This window comes from Pollicipes pollicipes, unplaced genomic scaffold, assembly GCF_011947565.3.
Source record: "Pollicipes pollicipes isolate AB1234 unplaced genomic scaffold, Ppol_2.1 Scaffold_7231;HRSCAF=8579_pilon_pilon_pilon, whole genome shotgun sequence".
NCBI classification, from domain to species: Eukaryota; Metazoa; Arthropoda; class Thecostraca; order Pollicipedomorpha; family Pollicipedidae; genus Pollicipes; species Pollicipes pollicipes.
The window spans coordinates 30,586,837-30,609,844 of record NW_023597034.1 but is presented as its reverse complement, the minus strand read 5'-3'; the positions used below and the strand labels follow the sequence as shown (position 1 = coordinate 30,609,844).

The 23,008-nt window shown below is 47.9% G+C and overlaps 1 protein-coding gene across 1 annotated transcript; it reads left to right on the top strand.

Moving 5' to 3' along the window:
* The first annotated feature begins 208 nt into the window (after positions 1-208).
* LOC119109982 (heterogeneous nuclear ribonucleoprotein A1-like) lies at positions 209-18,103 on the top strand. The gene is made up of 3 exons (XM_037233728.1): positions 209-358; positions 17,747-17,974; positions 18,061-18,103. Exons 1-3 carry the CDS (start codon positions 240-242, stop codon positions 18,101-18,103), a joined length of 390 nt encoding a protein of 129 aa, XP_037089623.1. The 5' UTR covers positions 209-239.
* Positions 18,104-23,008: the final 4,905 nt, after the last annotated feature.

The following is a 23,008-nucleotide window of genomic DNA, read 5'->3' as shown; positions in this document are numbered from 1 at the left end:
AGTAGCCTCCACCACGCACTGTTCAGCATGGAGAAGGCCACCTCTGCCAAGGCTATCACTGCTCTCTCCCAGCCAATTTTCCAAACCGCCAGGTCTACACCGCGTTGCAGAGTGCATCTGCGTGCGGTCAGCCGGGTCAAACATTTGCTTGGTCTTCACGAGTATAAAGAGGGAGCAGGCTCATGTGGAGGCATCAGTGTCTCTCTTTCAGTGTTCAGAGAGCTACCCAGACGAGAACCATGAAGCTGTGTCTGTTTCTGGCTGCGCTGGTAGCTCTGTCGGCCGCCGCCGAAGACAAGGAGGCTGACCAAGAGATCCAGGCCAGCGGGTACTCTTCCGTTTTGGCAGGACACGGCAGGTACTTTGCTGCTAGTTCTTCTCAACTTACACCTTGCCTTGGTGCATTCGCTTCGCGTATATCTCAAAATAAGATGTGGTTCGAAGTCTTATCTGCTCCTTCCCGCGAACATCATCACACGGCTACCTGATTCAGCCAAAGTGCCAAATATGTCCCAAGCCTCTAGTGCCAAATCTGGAATTCCGAAGGATCGGACAAAAAGGAGCAGAACCATGAATGTCTTTGTGGCTATCAAAATAGCTGCAACTTCTTACTTTGCGGATGATATTGCCTCAACATCATGTACACAACGTAAAATCTTAAATCGGTGCAAGGTGGAGAACATAAACGCTTTCAAAGCAAATGCTACGGCTCATTCGATTTGAATGAGCCGTAATGAGAATCAGGTCTATCAGATGAGCCTGATAAAGTATGATGAGCATGCCATATTATTCTCCGTGCATTTCAAAACCGATGTCTCTTCCACGCGGCAGGACGAATTTATGTACCAGTCAGATAAGCGCTAACGTGGAAAGTAGCGAAATAACAGCGTTAGCATAAAAAGGGCAATTTATTTATGGAACGCGAGCCCACTCGTCTGTTTTTGGTGTTCACGGATCATGATGTCTGAAGTGATTGCCAAAATAGGGCACATGAACATGTGTTGGACAGCATCTGTATCGGCCTGTGAAATATTTCACACCGTGGCTAGTCGTCGTTCTGCATGGTGGGAACGAAACGCCGGCCTCGACGCTGTTTCCAGGTGTGGACCAGTCATGACAGAATGCTTATAACTGTTTGACACTTCTGCCCGCCAATGGCGTTAGCCATGCACCCAGACGGCCTTGCTCTGAGCAGTGGAACATTATCAGAACAGAACTAACGCACGAATACTTGCCTCAGGAACGGCTTCCGCAGAGGTCGGAGCTTCGGCGGCTACGACAACCGGGCCCTCGGCTACAACGGCAACTACGGCCAGAACTACAACAGCCGCTCCGGACGCGGTTACGGGCGCAGCTTGAACGGCTACGGAAACTACGGATTGGGATATAAAGGATATGGTGGCTACTACGGCAACAGCGGCCTCGGCGGTTATGGCGGATACGGTCGTTCGTCAGCAGCCTACGGAGGGTACGGACGTCGCCTCGGAGCTTACAATGGCTACAATGGGCGCTCCGGGGCCTACGGCGGCTACGGCAGGCGTTCTTCCCCCTACAGCCGGTACGGCGGACGCAACGGAGCGTATAACGGGTATTATTGAAGAATATGCCCACGGCAACGGCCTGAAGCCGGTTTGTTGACTACGCACAAGTGGTGTTCCCGGGACCATTATGGCTGTCTCGATCCTGCGAATATCAAGTATGCGCCACGTCTGAAACCTCCTGTTTAATGTCGCAGTGTCTGCTGTTAGACGGACCCCGTCGAGTTCCCTCAATATTCTCTATGCTTTCTTTATCATGATTTTGTGTGTTCTGGGCGTGTCATTCTTTTGACACACTGAAACGCCGGAAACAAGAATACATCGTTTGCCAGGAATGCTTCGTTTTCTTGGATAATAATGACGGACATCGCCTGTACGGCACGGCTTATTCTATTTTATTTACAAGCGTGGTAGTTGAATTAGAGGGACCGGAAGGGTAGCTGACAACGCATCTCCTCATGTTAATTTGCTAACAATAAGATCAACGAGAACTAATCTATTGCAGCTACAAACCACACACATGGCTGCCTAATATTTCATGAAAAAACAAGTTCATGCGATCCGTAACTCACGCCCAACTTAAAAAGACAGACGACGGAGGACACAGACGGAAGGTAGGTGTTCTTCTCTGTACAGCTTGAGTACAGAAACACATCACGGAGCACAGGACCACACAGGTGTCGGTGCGGCGTCGGTGCGTCCGTTGCTGCATCATGCAGTAAGTGCGCTTCATGCAATCGGCCGACCCGTGCTACACCAACACCTTAAGTATGATGATGTGCTTTTCATCCTCTGCCTCGCGTTCCTGCATTTTAAGGAAGAAGGCAAGCTACAGTTGGGATTGTCGCTTACGAAGCGACATCCTGCTGCCTCCAGCGGGCAGAGAAAGAGACCACAACGACCATCTTCACTTTCTGTCTTCTTCCAACATACATATCCGTCTCGCCAGGGAGTGCACTTCGCCGCCGCGGACTGAGAAGCGGGTCGATCGCACGCGACCGTCCGGACCAGGCAACACCTCCGACACGCGGCCGGGCAGCCATGGCCCGTGCGGCGCGTCGTCTTCCACCAGCAGGACCAATTAACCCGCATACCAGACTCCTTGCCTCGTTTGTCCACTTCTGGCAGTCGGCCAGACCGGGCACGAACTGAACCGGCGTTTCCAGAACTGGTTGGCTAACGCCCTCAGTAGGCGGAATTTCTTCTGCTAGCCGTTATGTCGACCAGTCTTAGTGACCAGGGGACAAAAAATTATATTTCGACGAATCTGAAGCCGCAGTGAATATCAAATGTGGCTGCCGGCAAATCAGCCATGAGCGGCTGACAGAGTCTGTCGTGTCGTTATCGACGGGCGATGAAGGCGTGCACATTCTTCCTAACCGCTTCTCTCGCTCACAGGATCCAGTATTTCTATCGCGGGCTGTTGAGAGCGTGATCCGCCCTTGCGCGCACCAGCTTCTGGTGAGCGGCCGCGATCAGCAGCCACGTCCCACGGCTGCCTCTCGGCAGGATCAGGGGTTGGCGAGCTTCCTCCGGCATCTCTTGGCAGACGGCCAACTCCTGGCAGAAAGCCTCGTGTTGCAGTTGGTGAAACGATGACAGATCTTGCGTCTCGGAGCTCAATCGCGGATAAGGGACGGGACTCGTTTTATTAGTTGGGACTTTTCTAAGATCTTATAAAACGCATCAGAAAGACGGGTTGGACTTGTGTTAAATGCCAGAGTTCTGTGCTCTAAGTTTTAATGTAAGTGCAACTCGACGCGTAAGATTTGCACCAAAACCTGTAAACAAGGGCTCTTTGAATTTGATTTTAAACTTGGAAGTTCTATCTTCAATCTTAATTCGAATATACCTTCATTCGTATTTTCTGGTGGCGAATGAATCACTCAGTCCAAATAAGACACCTGTTGCGACTGTGCCATTGGATCCAATGTTGCTGCGACGAACACTGATCTGCCGTCTACTCCATTTACTGTGTATGCTGCTGTGTTTGCTTGAGTGGTGTGGAAATATCCAACTTTTTAAATCCATGTCATCCTTAGTTTGGGTTTGCCGGCCTAGCGCCGGACGGCCTAAGCCAATTATAGCAAATATGCTGCGCGGTAAATCATATAGTAAATCCATATGAAATATAACAAGTCCAAATAAGGTAAATATGTTGTACCGGACGACCTGAGCCGATAAAAGGAAATATTTTGTGCCGGGTTCCCACGTAACCGGTTTAACGTCCCCACCCCCAGGTAGTTTCGGAAGATCGCTTGGGGATAACGCAAGAAGAACACTGGCGCACTCAAAAAGTTATCGGTGACTGGCCCTTGCCGCCCGCTGTGCCAATAATAAACGGCTTTTTAGACGTCATTTATGCTAGTAACGGTGCCGCTTTTCGGCCCGCAAACCCGAAATGTGCGTGTAAAAACAGCTAAAAAATGGGATCTCTAGCATGCAACAGCGTAGGCTACGTTCCTCACAACTAGAACTTCCTGATGCAGCGAAACTTCAGCGTTTCGACATGTGCTCTGCACAAATTCACGCTGCAAGCGTCACAGGGTAAAAACGAGTACCAAGCGTCTGTTGCAATCTGTTTTTAGTTTCCATATTGTGATTGTGTCCATTTGTGTGTTGCAGGAGTGATGGCAGTTTGGTTCATTACATCTTCAGGTTTAGGTTGGTTCAGTGATTTTGGTGCTATGTGTTTTGGGCCCAAATGCGGTGTGTGAACCCTGTCCGTGTCATGCCCATGTATTTGGTGGGAGGGATGCCCCAAGTGCCGTGAACTTTATTAATTTACCGGACACTTAATATGTGCATCTGCAGCAGTTGCACGAAAGTTATTTTCTTCGGATGGCTTCCGACCACAACGCAAGCAATTCTTTGGTGCTAAATGAATGATGGCCTTTAGAAACGCGCGTCAAAAGCAGCGATTCATAGAAATATGGCGGTATTTTTCCTGATGGTGTCCTTTCACTGTCGTGCAAAAGTGTGGGACGCAACACGCAGCTACGGCGCCAGCTCGAGGCGGAATAACCTGCTCGCAGCGGTTCCCAGTTCCTTTGCGACCCTGACAATTGACTGATACGAAATATTGACAGAAAATACTAAACTTTTGTTTTCATTTACCGACTTTTGCTTTTCTTTGTTTTCCTGATGTCATACGAAGGTGAAACAAGTACAATTTTCCTGCCTTTTGTATACACCTAAGTGATGTTCCTGTGGTCTGGACTATTGACCAGCCTCGCTGCAGAACTGAACGACTGCAAACTCAAACCGGATTTCATAGAGATTTGACTAGTTCGCTAACCGACAAAACGCGTTTGATACACACCAAACATTGACCAATTGATAGCAAGTAAAAGAGACAGTTTAAAGCTAAAAATCATTTTTAACGGACAATTCAAAACTGCTAAATCTCTATTTTGCCATTTTTGGTTCGTTTTGGTTTTGGTTCAGCTGCGCTCAATAGCGCTAAATTTCAGTCTTTTTAGTTTTGATACCTCACCAAGTTAAATTATCCTGTCATGCTTGGCATTGGGACAGACCTGGCGCGGCTAATACAGAAACGTTTGCGAGCGAAATTCGGCGCTTGAGATCTGGTCTCTCAAATCTTCAGCGGAGGGTTCCTATCACTGATTTGAGGTCGTAATTTTGAATGCTAGTGGCTTAGATAAGTTCTTATTTTCTATGGATGGGTTAGATGACACTGCCTGTTAGCAGACGATGTGAAAGACGCTAACTTTTTGTTTCGGGAGCAGAGAGAAGCTCACCCTTAAAGAAATAGGGATTTTACCGTTTGGGGCACCTATTTACTTACTTTACCTATGTCCAATATTCTTGGTCGTTTGAACCAAATTTCCAAAAGTGGCCACATATGTCTACTCCAACAAGATTTTCTCCGCGGCTGCTATAATAGGCTGACTTGCAAATGACTGTAGTCGATTGTATTATGCCCCAGTGTAATGGTAGAAGATGTGAGAAAGCGAATACATTCGCTCTCCTGTTCATGAGATGACTTTCATGTCAACTTGAAACGTGTCTTTTTTATACGATGCAATTCTCATTAACTCATCAGCTCCAGCCCATTTTACTTGAATTTTCACTCGTGAGTGGCCTCTTTGATAACACTGCGTATTGGCTTACAAGCACAGAAACAGGATCAGGAGTGTCGAGCGAGAAAACTGTGGGTTCCATGGCACTACATGTTTCGAGATTGGTGGACGTACAACACATAGCGACGCATGAAAAATGGATTTCGAAATTGGTTTTAGCTCCCACGCTTTCTGAGATGTTTTTCTCATGTATGCTTGTAAGCAACCAGGCTGGTCTAAGAGAATTTTCGAGCCCGCTCCACATTGCTTCACAAAAAACAACAAAATACTACGGATAATGCACAGACGCATATCACTATAAGGATCGGGTAAAAACGAACGTACGACGGTGACTTTTTCGCTAAAAAATGTGCTGGGAAATTATAATCAAAGATCGGATATGTTCAGCGTGATATGTACAACTTGGATGTTGATCTTAGGTATATTGTCTTACATCGCGCTGCACTTCTTTTATGGATGCTAAGCTCATTCTTCTGTATTGAGTGGCCTGAACCTTGCACTGTTCAGCGCAGAGAAGCCCGTCTCCGCCGAGGCTGTCGCTATGCTCTCCCAGCTTGCTTTCCAAACCGCAATGTCTACACGGCATTGCAGAGCGCAGATCAGTGCGGTTAACCCTGTCACGCATCTCCCTGGCTTACCGCCACCGTTTCACGAGTATAAAGAGAGAACCAGCCCATGTGGAGGCATCAGTGTCTCTCCTTCAGTGTTCACAGAGCTACCAGACGAGAACCATGAAGCTGTGTCTGTTTCTGGCTGCGCTGGTAGCTCTGTCGGCCGCCACCGAAGACAAAAATACAGACCAAGAGCCCCAGGCCAGCGGGTACTCTTCCGCCTTGGGAGGATATGGCAGGTACTTCGATGCATGTACTTCTCATCTTACGCCTCGTCAGGCTGCTCACAAATTTGAATGTGGCTCGATTTCATACAATTTTGTCGAGTGTAAGGACATTTTTTGGCGTATATTTGCACTGAGCTCGGCGCATGAACTGGTCCCGAAAATTGAACGCTGGATTATGCATTGGATAACATGTGTGAGCCAATGACATACTTCACACTCCTGACCAGTCGCAATGCTGCATGGTGGGAACGAAACACCAATCGATGATATTTTCAGTCGTGAACCCGGTAGTGAAAGAACTAGAAGAACTAACGCACGGACACTTTTTTCCTTAGAAGCGGCGTCAGCAGACGGGCTCGCAGCTTCGGCGGCTACGACAACCTGGCCCTGTACAAGGGTAACTACGGCCAGGGCTACTACGGCAACAGGGGCCTGGGCGGCTATGGTGGATACGGTCGTTCGTCAGGAGCCTACGGAGGGTACGGACGTCGCTCAGGAGCCTACCACGGCTACAATCGGCGCCTCGGAGTTTACGGCGGCTACGGCAGGCGCTCTTCTCCGTACAGCCGGTATGGCGGACGCAACGGAGCGCATTACGGACACTATTGAATGCCTAATGGATGGACATGGCCTGAAGTTAAGTCGCTGATTATACGCCAATGTTGTTTCCCTGACTATTCTTGCTGTTTCCATCCTGTGAAAATCAAGAATGCGTCACTGTCGGTCCCGACTGTTTTATGTCACACCTGTTTGCTTTGCGAGGAAGCCTGCCACTTTTTCTGATTATTGCTTATGTCTTTTTGAGTGCAGTCTTTTTGTATTCCAACCTTCATTTATACGGTACCCCAAATTGAAGGACACCGAAATACATTATTTTACACGTGATGCCCTATTTGCTTGCCTACTTAAGGCTGACATCGACTTCACATCACTGTTTATGGGCTCACAAGCATGGAAGGAGGTTCAGTGAAGTGTGACAAAGAAGCAACGAGTTCCGTGGCACTCTTCTTTCCGAGAACGGTGAATGTGAACTCTATGGCGACCCCTGAAAAGGATGGACTTCGAATTTTTCTGAGGTGAGAAGTTTTCTGAGAAACTTTTTGAAAAGTGTCTTTACGTATGTTTTTACAAGGGACGCAGTTATGTAAATGATAAACATTTTATTGCATGTCAGGTGTATGGTGCGTGCGCTTGCATAGGTGTATCAGGTCATAATTATCTATGAAAATTTTGAATGCATTAATTTTTCGAAATTATTTGTGCTTTCGTTGCAACGTAGGCTGCCGCTGAAATATTAGAACAGTGTGCGTCATAGTCGAAGCGTACACATGATGCGAAATGAATGCCGGCAACCCATTGTAATAAGGCAAGACCACGAAAAGACACGTCCAGTATAGTTGTCTACCAACTGAGCGAACCGGGAAGAGCAAACAACAACGTCACTCCATCCGATGTGGGAGCTTGATACTCAGTAAAGTGGAGACTAACTTGGTGGCGAAGTCCTGATTTGAGTTGTAGGAAGTCCTCACTCGAGTGGTAGTGATGTATGGACTGGAGGGTAGACCATTCAGAGCTAGTGTGCTAGTGAGGTCGGAGCTAGTGTGGCAGTTAACATGCACTTGGGTGGCGGTGGGGGGGGGGGGGGGGGGGGGAAATCGACACCCCGAAGGTTGTTTCCGAATGGCGCGCCGAAGCCGCGCCAAATTTTTGTATAGCTGTAGACAACTGAGTAGCGGATCGTTTTGGCGTCAAACATGTAGACGTACCTCGTAGCGTCGCTGAGCTATGGCTGGTCAAATTTAGGCCATTGTTTCTTCGAAGGTAATTTCTATGGAATCTTTCAATATGATCCAATAACGGAGCGTTACGCACAGTGCTCCATGTCTGTTATAGCGCGTGTATCACAACAGTCTCCATCACACAGACAGGCAGGCAGTATCGTATAACTAGCTCCTTCCGTTGATATTGTTGATAAATGGCGTGCCAATGCACATACCTTTAAGCGTTGGCAGACGATATAAATCTTTTTCACCTTTTCTTTTCCACTGCGGCTGAAACGGATACACTGCATGCAGATCTTGCCCGGTTTGTGGACTTGCCACCCACATGGAAACTGCAGTTAAACTCATGCAAATATATTTCTGCATCGCCCTAAACGCTTGCTCATGATTAGTAACTGTGTCAAATGTCACATGTGGGAGATCATGGAGCAGTGTGACACAATGGAAAACTTGCATGTGTCTTTGGATAGGAATTATGTTTCCAGTAGCACATAGACGTCATCGTGGTGAGGACAAACCAGGCACTGGGCCTATTGGTACGGACGCTCCATACTAGTCAAACTGCAAAGGATGCAACTTATCAGCCAGGGGCTGTTGTTGCAGCTCATTGTGCAAACATTCTATAGTTATAAGAACGTTACAGTAATTTACCTTGATCAAATACCGATCGCATTGAACATCTGCATGATATATTTCTATCTGGCTTTCAGCACTCACAAGTCGCACTCACCAGTGATTAACTTATTGCCCAGTATAGTGTTCTATTACCCTGAGCTGTACAGAAAGCTGTTGGGTGTATATGCGAGGAACATTATTGACATAGATAAGACAATTGTAATAGCTTTATTCCTCGGAGAAAAAGCAGGACCATGGAGATAAAGATGCGAGGATATTTTGGCAACATGCCTTTATCGAAACACGAGCAGAAGTGAATTAACTTCACGTTGTGAATTCACTTCTATTGTTTCCGTAGAGGCGTGTTGCCAAAATATCTACCCATCCATATATCCATTCTCCTGGCTTTTAGCTGAGGAATAAGGCTATTAGTACCGTCTTATCTGGTCAGTACAGTCAGAGGGGGGGGGGGGGGGGACGGAACCTAGTCGGAAGTAGGTCTGGCGATCCCACGGTGACGTCACCATGCGAGTGCCCGAGGGCATTTACGCGTTTAAGTGCAAGACAACACTGATTTTTGACAATCGTTCTCGAGAGTTACTAAGGCGTTTTTTCCAACGAAAAGGGTCTCAAGACGTTTATTGGTATGTCTCCTAGCCAGGCCCGGGTACAAAACAGCTGTGGCTGGTCACATATTCCAACACAAGCCCGGATCACTGTACCATGCCTTGCATCCAATAAAGGCGACTTTTACCACAACGTGGGATGATTATCATCCCTACTGTCACACATCGTTTCGGACGTGCGGTCCAGATGCGGGCTGTTTCGAACCGGCGACAGGTATAGATGAAGTCAGCTGAATGCAAATGAGATATTTTAGTGTTCAACCAATACGAAGGCGATAGCAGTTGTTTTCAATGCTGAGAGAAGGACCTAGCATTTTCATAGCCAGATGACCTGAGGCGTGGGAAGGACAGATGTAATGCAATTTTACCTGGTGTCTGTAATAACAATGTCTGGAGTGCTTGTAATCACGCATTTAGGGTCAAAAGCGATGGTTTCCAATTAGTTCATTTTCTGGGATATTGGAAATTACGTCCCCAAGCTATGGGAAGGTCTACAACAGTCATGTTTGCGCTCCCACCAGTCATGTTTGCACTCATGGTCTCTAAAACGTCACCTCTCAACGCCACAAAACAACACATGGGTGTACAGCAACTCAGCGGAGGAGTCCACCTTCTTTACACCGCTCGGATTTCATTTATCCACCGTGCACAGGTCCGCATAATGTTCGTCACGCGCGAGGTAACGCACAGCATACCTCGCGAACCTGCCAGGAAGGCGCTGAGAGTAACGAACACTGTCGCCTACCTTCTCTAGTGGGCTGCTAATGCCGCTATGCCATAGAACCGCTGCATTGAGAACAGCCAGGTCACAGGAGACCATCTCAGCTCGGTAACATATTATCGCCACCTGTTGCCCCAGCGCAGTCAGGTCCAGAGAAGAAACTTCCGCTCCATCGCAGTCCGGTCAGATGACGGGCCTCCTCCTCCGGTGCAGCAGATGACGAGCCGCCTCCTTCAGTGTAGTAGATCACGGGCCGCCTCCTCCGGTGCAGCTGAGCCACCGCTCACCTTGCAAACTGACGCCTCGTCAGCCTCTCGCGGTGCTGCAGAGCTTCTTTTTGGCGCATTTGGTTCAGAAAGCTGAGCTGGGTGAACGTGCGTAGCCGAACAAACGGCGAACCACCCGGACATCCAGGGGACCTGGCTCCGCGCACAGGGTCGCTACCATCGACTCGATGACTCTCGAGCAGTGGGAAAGTAGGTCCGGTTCGAGATGGTGACGTGTGCAGAGGGTTTTGGTTTTGCTCCATGGTTTTGAACTTCTCCATCCACTTGGTGGTCGGTACACTCATCCCGCCCTGGCTGAGCAGCCGGGTCCACATGGTCTGGACCGGCGCCGTTTCCGCGGCAAGCGCCAAGGGAGTCCCGAGACTGGGGTCGACTTTTCGGCACTTGGCTGACAGGTAGCCGGCCGCATGGGCCATCCCATACTGCTCGGCCGAGACGCCAGTCTTGGAGTCTGTTGGTGATGCAGCGGAATGCGATGGAGTCGGTCGGCTTTGGTTGGCTTCTTTCAGAAGCGACTCAACCTCTCTCATGCCGCCAGTGGTCTGCTGATTCTTGACAAGATGCTCCTCCAGGAAATCAGCGAGGATGGCGTGGCCCACGGGACTACCGTCTTCTGCTCGTGAAAGAGGTGCGGCCGCTGGCAGGCGCTGCGTCAGTGGGTTCAACCCCAGCCCCAGTGCGTACATCAGCGTCAGGCTGCGCACCCGACACTTAGCATCGCTGGGACTTGGATGCAGGCTCGAACCTCCCTTCCCACGCACCAACCCGAAGTACGATTCAAGGATGTCTTGGTTTACTCGGCCCGTCATTACGTAGGTATCCGGGCCGAGGACAGACACAGGGTCACCCACAAGACCCTGGATGAACTTGACAGTGACGATGAATCCTTTTTGGAACGGCGGTAGCGAAATTTTCTTGCCAAACGTCAGCAACATAGCCGCCTCTATGTCAGCCAGCGCCTTGTAGTGGGCCGCAATGTTAGGGTTCATGGTACGGTGGAGCTGTTTAAACTCTGTGGGACACTGCCCGTTAAGGGCGCCGAAGCCGTGGTCAAACACGCGCAGGTATTGTGCCGCTTCATGCCGGTTCGTGAAGGTGTCGACAGCTGTCGCTACGGACTCGTTGAGGAGTTGGATGGCTGGGCGAACTCTCTGGCGCTGCTGTCCAGTCACCTGGAATTAAATATAACAAATTTAGCTGATTCATTGTCACAAAACAATTCGTGGTTACAACATTAACTAATAAGGTCCAAACGCATCGATATCATTATAATCGCATTACCTTATCATCGCATATAACTACCACATTACAACCGGGGAAAATTGTCCGTACCTCCAGATGACTTTCCACGCCAATCTTGGGAAGGATCCGAAACTCCTGGTCACTGTCGATGGCCAACACATCTGTGAACAGCTGTTTATTATTTCGGCCGCCGTTGGGAAGGCGTAGGCCGTCGTCAAGCAGGTGGTTGCGGAGCAGCTTGTGAAGGTGAGGCGTATCCGCGAACATCCGGATGTTGCTGAAATGAGTTTATTCGTGTCAACTTTCGGAAAGATGCGTTGCTAGGACACATGCATAAGTTGACGGGTATGCACATGACGTGGTTTTGACTGGTTGCGATACGGCAAAACACTTTTTACTGGCTGGGATATGGTAAATCACATAGATACAATGTAGCAATTAAAACAGCCGCGAATTGTGCGCCTCATCTTATGTAAACTCATGTATTGGTCGACTCATTCTCTATGCCACACTTTTGTTGATCGCATTTTCACACATGTCGCTCGCAAATAAGCCAGGTCTACTGGGTTGCACGGCAGGCTTTTTGCGCCGCGACGGAACGGCGCTGCCCGGTGTCTCGGCTGACGCCGAGTTTTTGTTTCCCGACATTCACAATCGATGCGGCCACACTTTCAGTCGCATGGCGAATTTGTGCAACGCACCGTTGCGCTGCAAATTGCACGACAAATTGCCAGATGCCGGCGCCTAATATAACAGACGCTTCTGTCAAAAGTATTAATAATAGGGCGTTGAAAACCGCATCAGCGTATTGGTCAACTCATTCTCTATTCCACACTTTTGTTGATCGCATTTTCACACATGTCGCTCGCAAATGAGCCAAGATTAGTGGGTTGCACGGCAGCTTTTTGCGGCGCGACGGAACGGCGCCGCCTGGTGCCTCGGTTGACGCCATATATCGCTCCAAGGTTAACAGTGGAGATTTGCACCAAAGTCCAGACACCGGTGGGGGTTGCAGCGACACAGGAGTGACGGTTTACCATGCGAAATGGTGCAGGTCACACGTATCACGTGGCATGGGCTCAATGGTGGATTTTGCTCTCTTCCACGGGTTTGCGCGTTTCGTGTCACATCTCGGCACCCATGACGCGAATACACGCGGGACTGGCGCACTTCGCTGATGAATGGAAAGAGCGAGATGGTGTTTCACCCTTCGATACAATGTAATGCTGTATAATACAACGGCAGTGCTACCATCGTTCAAAAGGCTGACAGTTGATGGAAGGGGCAAAAATCACCGGCCACACCCCAGAACCATTCGCCCATCCCATGCAATAGGTTTGGCAGTGTTGCAGAGAGCACTGCAAAATGCGCTCTCTCCTGCCGGCGGCCGCCAGAGACCGCCAGCACCGCGTGCGGCCTGCGGCCGAGTCTATACACTTAAAAAAACAGATTACTGGTGCAGGTATTGCAATAAAACCTACAAACAAAAATGTTAATGTTACTCCTTCTGTATCTCTCTCGCAAGGTTCTGGAAAGGTCTTGCCTCCACTTTGAGACGTCCTGAAGGGTTTGCCATGGGGTCCTTCCCCGGGTTGAGCAGCTCATACTTCAGATCACGTACATAATCTCCCGGAGAAAAGTGAAGGGAGCAAAACTCCAGTGCTTTTGTTGGTAATGATTTGATCCCTCTTAGCAGCCTTGATCCAGCCTTCGGCTCCTTTTCTGTCACCTGGTAAAGAGTGAACAATGACGTTGGGTGGCCGCACACTTTTCTCATCTCCCGTCTTGCAACAGGGAACTAGACGGTATCTTTCCATCTTTTCAAGCTCAGTACCTTCCAAATTTGTAAACATGTAAGGTGGGTGAGCTCACTGACATGATTGTAGAGAACTTTTTTAGATTCTTACTAATGCTAAATTTCAAAGTAAAGGTATGGTAATGAGCAGTTTAATTGGAACCTGAAATTGTCACCTTTTCTTTGTGTTGCATATAGGCATTGCCCAGACCTTAGAGCAGGGATCCAAACATCATAGCAACATAACTAGTTCCGAACAATACCCCTGCGACCTGTCACCAGCAAAAGATAGACTGCCAAGGATCATTTCAACTAAAATGCTAAAGGAAATATTCCGTGGTCAGGTCATGGGAGGCGCCCATGCTCCGACACATAAATGAACATCCCGGTTTTGTTCCTTTCTTATTCGTGCAGCAAACATTTCTTCACAGGCTTTTTCCAGAAAAAAGTGAGAAGGTGTTGGGATGGTCGTTAAATGAGTTTGTTTCTTCCGTAGTTGTTTACGACGCACTTCATTTCTTGGCCATATAACATTAGTGAAGCAACCTCACCAAAACCACATCGAGGTGTTGTTTAACGTCTCTACTGCGTAAGAGCTGTAAAATTGTCAGTTTTTAGTCAGTTTTATTGTCAGTTTTATCAATTCCAGTTTTATTTGTCAGTTTTAGAACATTGCTTGGTGCCATCTTACAATTACGTGATATCACGTGATAATGCTTTGGCAGTGATTAGAACTCATCAAAATTGTGTTAAAATGTCATCACTTGCATTTACATTGACTAAATTTGGCATATAGGTGGTCCGAGGCCAGCATTGTCTCAAACCTAGTATAATTTGGTATATATCCTGCCCCCCAACCTGTTGTCATAGGGCCTTGAGAACAGTCATTAACTGTTGGATCCCGATTTGTCTTTGCACATCTCGGGCAAGAAAATTTACGAATTTCGTACCATGTCTCGTGCGTTTCCCATGCTGTGTGCTGCTGCGGTGTGTGTCGAATGTTGGCAAATATTGATAATAATGAGAATGGCAAAATGGAACACTGTCAAGAAACCAGCTGCATATGTGTGCGTGATATCAAGTGTTAGGTGTATCCTATGAAGCTCACCTATGACTTAACCTAGGGCTGTAATCTAACCTACAATGTCCAAACATCTTGATACGTTTGAGATAATTCGTTTCGCAAATTTGGCACAGAATGAGTAGCAGGCGAGTGCGAGAAACGCGGACGTGCCTTAGCAAACCCTTTGGTGCTATCAATTCTGTATGGTTTGTTTTTATGTTTTATTATATTTGATGTATATATATATATATATATATATATATATATATATATACATGTATGTGTGTATATACATGTATATATATACATATATATATATATACACACACATGTATGTGTGTATATACATGTATATATACATATATATGTATATATATATATATATATATATATATATATATATATATATATATATATATGTGTGTGTGTGTGTGTGTGTGTTTGTGTGTGTGTGTGTGTGTGTGTGTGTGTGTGTGTGTGTGTGTGTGTGTGTGTGTGTGTGTGTGTGTGTGTGTGTGTGTGTGTGTGTGTGTGTGTGTGTGTGTGTGTGTGTGTGTGTGTGTGTGTGTGTGTTTTAACACATCGCTCCTAAAATCTTCGGAGCTCGCTTTCAAGCCTTTAAGGGAGCTGTGTTCAGAACTGACTTATGGGATGGCGTAGTGTAATCTTGAAGAACATGCTGCCTCTTGTTTTGTCTGAAGTTTCATTTTGTGCAAGATGGTACACTGGTGATCATATATCGCTGAGCATGCATCGCATTTTCAAATATTTGCACCTACTACATGGTATTGCCGACAAATCATGTCAAACATGGCAAAAATTCAAAACTTCGATACCATAATTTATTTCTAACGCACTACGACAATTGTTTTACAGTTAAAAGTTTTAGCACATGACTACCAGACTGCGCAAAGAGCTACATGTTCAACTGCATGTCCACACAAGTTGGCCAGTCTTGTCCTGTCTGTGGCACCCGTGGCGGAAAGAATGAGCTGCTTTCAACTGGCCGGTCAGAACAGCAAAATCGACCAAAATTGGCCGAAGGTGTGCTGGCTCTCTTCAAAAGCATTAGTTGAAATTACAACGTCCGGAACCAACAAGCCCAGCCTGTTTAGCCCAGCTTCCAGCGACAGCATTAAAAGCTCCGTGAAGCTAAAGCAATGTAAAGCAAAGCCCCAGCACATGCTGAGTACTTTCTAGCACCTTCACGTGGACGCTCTTCGTCCCATCACGCACAATTTGCTAACAGACTGGTCCCGTGTTTCCAGTCGGCGAGCCCGGCGTCGTAAGCCGGCTACTCCCAGGTTTTAAATAGATCAATGGCGAGCCTCCAACCGGGGAACCCAGGTCCAATATTTCCAATAGAGTTTATAAAAAGGCGGTGAGGTGTTTTATCATACACAACATGCACCTCGATTTATCACACGCCGTTTGCGGGAATTTCTTCCAGAGGTGAAGGATGGAACTGGAGTGGATCTTACGGGCCATTAGGTTCTTCTACTTGTAGGGTGATGCTGCCTTATGTAGGACATTTCTTGCAAGCTAGCACGTGGCATAAATTATGGTTCATCAGCTGACCTGTGTCTGATTCAAAATAAATCGATTAACGATACGTCAATCAAATTGCATTCGGACGAGTAGCATATAATAAGTTTCTTTGCTAAGAAATCTTATGCGTATCGTAAATCAAGCTATTGGCTTTTCAGCGCTGGAGTAAAACGCATCACGCGGACCTCTGAAAGGCCAAATTAATTTGTTTCTGTTTAAAAGGTCATCGGAGGAAGGAGGAAGCTACTGTCACCTCATGGCCACTTTAAATGGCGTCGGGTTCGTGTTAAAACATCACTGTGGAGTACATCACAGCAGTTTTTCACATCAAAATAGGGCTGAGAATTCGATATCAAGTAGCCTCCACCACGCACTGTTCAGCGCGGAGAAGGCGGGTGCTGCCAAGGCTATCGCTTCACTCTCCCAGCCAATTTTCCAAATCGCCAGGTCTACACCGTGTTGCAGAGTGCAGCTGCGTGCGGTCAGCCGGGTCAAGCATTTGCTTAGAGTATAAAGAGGGAGCAGGCTCATGGGGAGGCATCAGTGTCTCTCCTTCAGTGTTCAGAGAGCTATCCAGACGAGAACCATGAAGCTGTGTCTGTTTCTGGCTGCGCTGGTAGCTCTGTCGGCCGCCGCCGAAGACAAGGAGGCTGACCAAGAGATCCAGGCCAGCGGGTACTCTCCCGTTTTGGCAGGACACGGCAGGTACTTTGCTGCTAGTTCTTCTCAACTTACACCTTGCATTGGTGCATTCGCATCGCGTTTATCTCAAAATTAGATATGGTTCGAAGTGTTATCTGCTCCTTCCCGCAAACATTATCACACGCCTACCTGATTCGGCCAAAGTGCCAAATATGTGCCAAGTCCCTAGTGCCAAATCTGGAATTCCTGAAAGATCCGATAAAAAGGAGCAGAACCATGAAATGTCTTTGAGGCTATTAAAATAGCTGTAGCTTCTTGCTTTGCGGATGATATTGCCTCAGCATCATGTACACGAGGTAAAATGTTAAATCGGTGCACGGTGGAGAACATAAACTCTTTCAAAGCAAATGTTACGGCTCATTCGATTTGAATGAACCGTAATGAGAATCGGGTCTGTCAGATGAGCCTGATAAAGTATGATGGGCATGCCATATTGTTCTCCGTGCATTTCAAAACCGATGTCTCTTCCACGCGGCCGGACGAATTTAAGTACCAGTCAGATAAGCGCTAACGTGGAAAGTAGCGAAATAACAGCGTTAGCATAAAAAGGGCAATTTATTTATGGAACGCGAGCCCACTCGTCTGTTTTTGGTGTTCACGGATCATGATGTCTGAAGTGATTGCCAAAATAGGGCACATGAACATGTGTTGGACAGCATCTGTATCGGCCTGTGAAATATTTCACACCGTGGCTAGTCGTCGTTCTGCATGGTGGGAACGAAACGCCGGCCTCGACGCTGTTTCCAGGTGTGGACCAGTCATGACAGAATGCTTATAACTGTTTGACACTTCTGCCCGCCAATGGCGTTAGCCATGCACCCAGACGGCCTTGCTCTGAGCAGTGGAACATTATCAGAACAGAACTAACGCACGAATACTTGCCTCAGGAACGGCTTCCGCAGAGGTCGCAGCTTCGGCGGCTACGACAACCGGGCCCTCGGCTACAACGGCAACTACGGCCAGAACTACAACAGCCGCTCCGGACGCGGTTACGGGCGCAGCTTGAACGGCTACGGAAACTACGGATTGGGATATAAAGGATATGGTGGCTACTACGGCAACAGCGGCCTCGGCGGTTATGGCGGATACGGTCGTTCGTCAGCAGCCTACGGAGGGTACGGACGTCGCCTCGGATCTTACAATGGCTACAATGGGCGCCCCGGGGCCTACGGCGGCTACGGCAGGCGTTCTTCCCCTACAGCCGGTACGGCGGACGCAACGGAGCGTATGACGGATACTATTGAGGGCCTAGTCGACAAACACGGCCTGAGGCCATGTTGACCATACGCCTACTCCATGACTACTCTCACCGTTTCCACCTTGAGAACATCAATAATTCGCCACGTTCGGCCCCACTTGTTTTGTGTCACGCTGTCGGCTTTGCGAGCAAACATGCCACTTTCCTGATTATTGCTTATGCTTTGTTTGATTGTATACTTTTTGTGCTCTCTGACTTTCACTCATATGGCAACCCGAAACGAAGGACACCGAAATACATTATTTTACCCGTGAAGGCCTATTTGATTGCCTACTCAAGGCGAACGTCGACTTTACAGTACTGCTTGTGGGCTCGCTCACAAGCACAGAAGCAGGTTCAGTGGCGTTATGTATGGGAGTGTTCAGTGGTGAGTGTATCCCGGTCACAGACTTTGTTGCGAAGAAATTTGATGGGAAATGAACACAGTATGGGATATGTGCAGCGTACGCTGGACAAAAATAAACACGTGCACAGCCTGTCCATCTGCTGGCGATGCGGATCCAAGGATCTGTAAACACATCTACAGCCTAAAACATGCTCGGGTGGGGATCACCTTGCCCCCCCCCCCCCCCAGACTTTTCCGCACTGATTTCCCCAAAGGGGCGGCGTAGCCACGCCAAAGTTTGCATAACTGTTGACAGTTGAACGACCGATCGTTTTGTAAATTTGTTAGATGTACTGTGTAACGTTGCTGGCCTACGGTAGGTCAAAATCAGGCCATGGATTCAGCAAAGTTCGCTTCTAGGGAATCGTTTCATATGATACAACAACGAAGTGTTGGACGAAGCCATACATTTTGAGAGACCTGCTTAGAACCATTAAATGAACAGATTCGATTGACCTAAGGTCAGGAACGATCTCAGACCAATGTAAAAAGCAAACTGCTTATTACTCCAGGGCGTGCTGTATTATGTGGTTTTTGGCGCTCACTTAGAGTTTATTGAAAACAGGAACAAAGTTACACATCTTCCCCGTACTTCTTAAAGGTCAGAATTGGTTACTAACCCAAATGATCCAGGTGAACATTTTGTTTTTTAGGAACATACTGCATAACGTAATCTTTGTTGCTTTTTCAAACGTAAAATGCAAATAGTCTAGTATGATTTCGGTTAACATGAATTTCGAAAGATCAAAAAAGGTCGCTGGCCCTAATAAGCATGTGACCTTTTCTTAGAACAAGTATCTAGGTTCTGGGAGCCTTTTTGGAGACCAACCTGGAGTCTGACTTTATTCGACCTTATATGACCCGAAGATCTTGACCTAGGAACCTCAAGCTGTGAACTAAGTGCGTTCACAAACAGGGCAATACACCCTGTGAACTTGGTGTCTCTAGCTCTCTTAGTTCCTGAGATCTCAGTGGGTGGTCCCCTCCCACAGCCGGGCGAAGGATATCCAGCCGGCCCGCTGGGTGCGTGTTAATGGAGAGTGATTATCGTCGGCGATAGTACCATAGTTAATGTGTGGAAAGTAGATAGGTGTGCAACATAAACTGGCAAATTTAGCGCGAGATAGTTGCGTACTGGCATGTCGGAACCGCCTGTGTCCACAATACGGCGGTTCGCCACCTCGTTTTAATCTCAGCAGGGACCGGGACAACCCGCAATAAATAACTGGATGTCCCACATTAGGATTATAATCGTCTTGTTGTGCAGCGAGTTGTTGGGACTTCGCTCCGACGACGATCAGGCAGTGTTGACCCTTTACCATTTCCGAGTTAAGTAAATGGGGAGCACTTTATGGCATCATATGCATATACTGCGTAGGCATGCATGTATGTATGAGAAGATAATAATGATCTGCCAAAATTCTCAATGCATCAATTTTTGACCTCATTTGTGTTTCTATTACAAGGAAAACCGCACATGAAATGATTGTAGGCTACACTTGAGACCTGTGTACCCCAATGTTCGAAACACACACATCAGGCGACATGAATGCCAGCCACGCAGTATAATCAAGTGAAGACCACGAAAATGCGTGTCAAGTTTGATGCTCCGCAGCTAACCGGAAAGAGTAAACTAGGGATGGAAAGTGCATTGTCTGTCACCGACGAAACTTGGAACCGCCTAAATCTCTTAATGCGATAAACCACAAAAACAAATGAAACGCGATGCGGGATATTCATCGATCATTTTTGATTTCGGGGTTCATTTTCACCGAAGTGTCATTTGTTAGCAATCAAACACTGGATGGTGGTTGAGTCTAGACCAATACCACTATCAGATAAAGACATACCTAACAAACCAGTCTAAAGGCGCGTGTTTCCCTATTCATTTGGGGGGGGGGGGCGGAGAGGTGGGATTGTGCCATGTGATCAGTGATGCGGTTTCCTATATTTTGTTATCATTTTCGTCTCTTGTTTTCTACTCAAAAGGGGATAAAAGTGTTTTAAGAGCATTTGGGAGGCAGACTCAGCCATTTTCTTCCTGCACACCCTCCCCTGACCTCCTTCCTCACCTCACTCTTGCATATTTTGCAAAATTGCATCGCTGTGGCCCCATATTTACCGATAGCATGGTTCTTCAATCACCTGAAACAACATCACTTTTAGATGAGTGACGTCATCGTACAATCAGCAGGAAGCGTTGGCGACCTTCACTTTCTTCGCATAATCATTGCCGGCGTAGAACTCGCGCTTCCTAACGTGGCTCCAATTATTTGGAGAAAAAGATCTGCACTATCAACAGGCGCAAACCACAGCTTTTAACATCTCCAGCGCCTTAATTTAGTTTTATACGCACTATGATGACAACTACAAGCGTTTCATCTCACGCCCGTCCACCGATCAGTGGGCTTAACCTGACGTACAACGCGAAATGTGAGAGCCTACGCCAGCGATGCTGGGTCTCTTTCCTCGAAGCCGCTGTTTCTCTCAGCAAACACATCTTATCAGATGGTTAGCTACGTTCTTCTAGCCAGCCTGCTTCTCACAGCGTGAACACAACCAACATCAGCCCGCAACCTTGCACTGTAAATTCGAATCTCTGTTTTCTGCTTTTCGTGTTGCTGAAGCTGTTCATCTGTCCAGAAGACAACCTCAAAATTGTAGAAAAAAGATTCACTCAGCCTAATGATTAAATGATGCGACTTAATTTTCTGAGACGTTCAGAGTATTAAGATTGTTTAAGATTACTGAAGATTATTTAAGATTTCTGAGTATTATTCGAGGACGGTCGCTCTCGCGCGAACGGCACTCGCCGCCCGGTGCCACTTGCAGTGGCCAACACCGTTCGAGTTCGCGGCAACTGCAACCCGGCTATCACTCTTCTTGCTTCCGAGACTGCGGACGCGAAGGCTGAAAACTTTTCAGATGTTGTTTTACAAGTCGATTCTTGAACGTTCTCAGGCCAACATGCGATGACCTTTTGTTTTCAACTCTTTTCGACACCCTTTCCCGCCCCCCCCCCATCAAACCCTTTTTTTCTTTTTGGGAATGGGCCCCCTATGAGAAGAGCACTAGGAGGCACATAATTGTTCCCGGGCAAGGGCTACATGGTAAATCCGCTCCACCGCAGGTTGTCTTCCGGCTGCCATTCTGGCGACACAGAGCGGGATCCCATGTCCAATCCACAGGCCGTTGAGAGATACATCAAACAACATTGGTCCCCTCCATGACGCAAGTGGCCTTCTGACCCGCGAAGACCGCAGTTGACCCAGACTTTACTCAGGAACCCCCACTGACGCAACAGCATTTCTGATCGCCGCAGGTGGTACGATAATTGACATATAGACCCAGCTCGACTTGGCGGGCTCAAGCTGGTGTTGGGATGCGGGCCCACCGTTCGGTACTTAGGACCTTGACTGGCACAAGTTTCTTCCATTTCCTGAATGTACACAATCTTCATAGGTTGCCACATTCCCTTTCACTGTCAGGGGGCCACGTCCAACTTAGGAGGTCCCTGCCTTTCGGTGTCCCGTCCCGTCATTATTGAGCACATGTTTCTCTGACCGACTCGAGGCTCCTTATTGACACGGAACACGTTGTCCGGTACTGCAGACTCCTGAACGATATAGGACCCCGAGTTATTACAGCGGCCGCGACCAATGTATATCGCGGGCTCGGTCTGGTCCCTGCTTGGGAAATGGTCCTTAAAGCTCAGACGGACACGGAGTCGACTGCTCGGTGTTGGTCATGTCCGGCCGAAACAGAGGAATGCCCCCTCTCAGGGGCCCACAATGGGTGCAAGAGGCTTTGTTACTTATGTTTGAGATCACAGTCCTACGCGCGGGTCCACTACACGCCTCGGGCCATATTCGGGTGCCGTCAAACATCGCTCTTGGTTGACTCCCGCCATATGCCGCAACACGTGTCCTGCTTTGCACTAGGGCCACTGTGGCCACTGCGGCCACAACGAGCGTGCGCTCCGCGGCCCATCACGCACAATTCGCAGACCGGCTAGTCCCGCGTCTCCAGTCGGCGAGCCCGGCGTCTTCAGTCGGCTAATTCAAGACATCAAACTTGTCAATACCGAGTCTCCAACCGGCAAATCCAAGTCCTATGTTTGCATTCAAATTCGTATAAAGTTGGTGAGCCGTTTCAACATACATAACATGCACCTTGGGTTATCACGCGCCGTTTCCGGGGATCTATTCGAGTGGCGAAGGATGGGCATGGAGTGGATCTCACCGGTGATTGATCAGGATCCTGTACTTGCATAGCGGCGTTGTTACACACAGGGTGTTCCTGCAAGCTATTACGTGGTATAAATCACATTCTAAAAGCAGGTCTGTGTTTGATTCAAGATAAATCGATTAGCAATATGTTGATCCGAATGTTTTCGGACGAGTCATGCCTCCATCAATTCTTGTTCTAAGCAATCCAATGCGTATCGTGAATAGAGCCATGGACTTTTCAGCGCAGATGTAATCTGTATCGTGCGTAATCCGAATG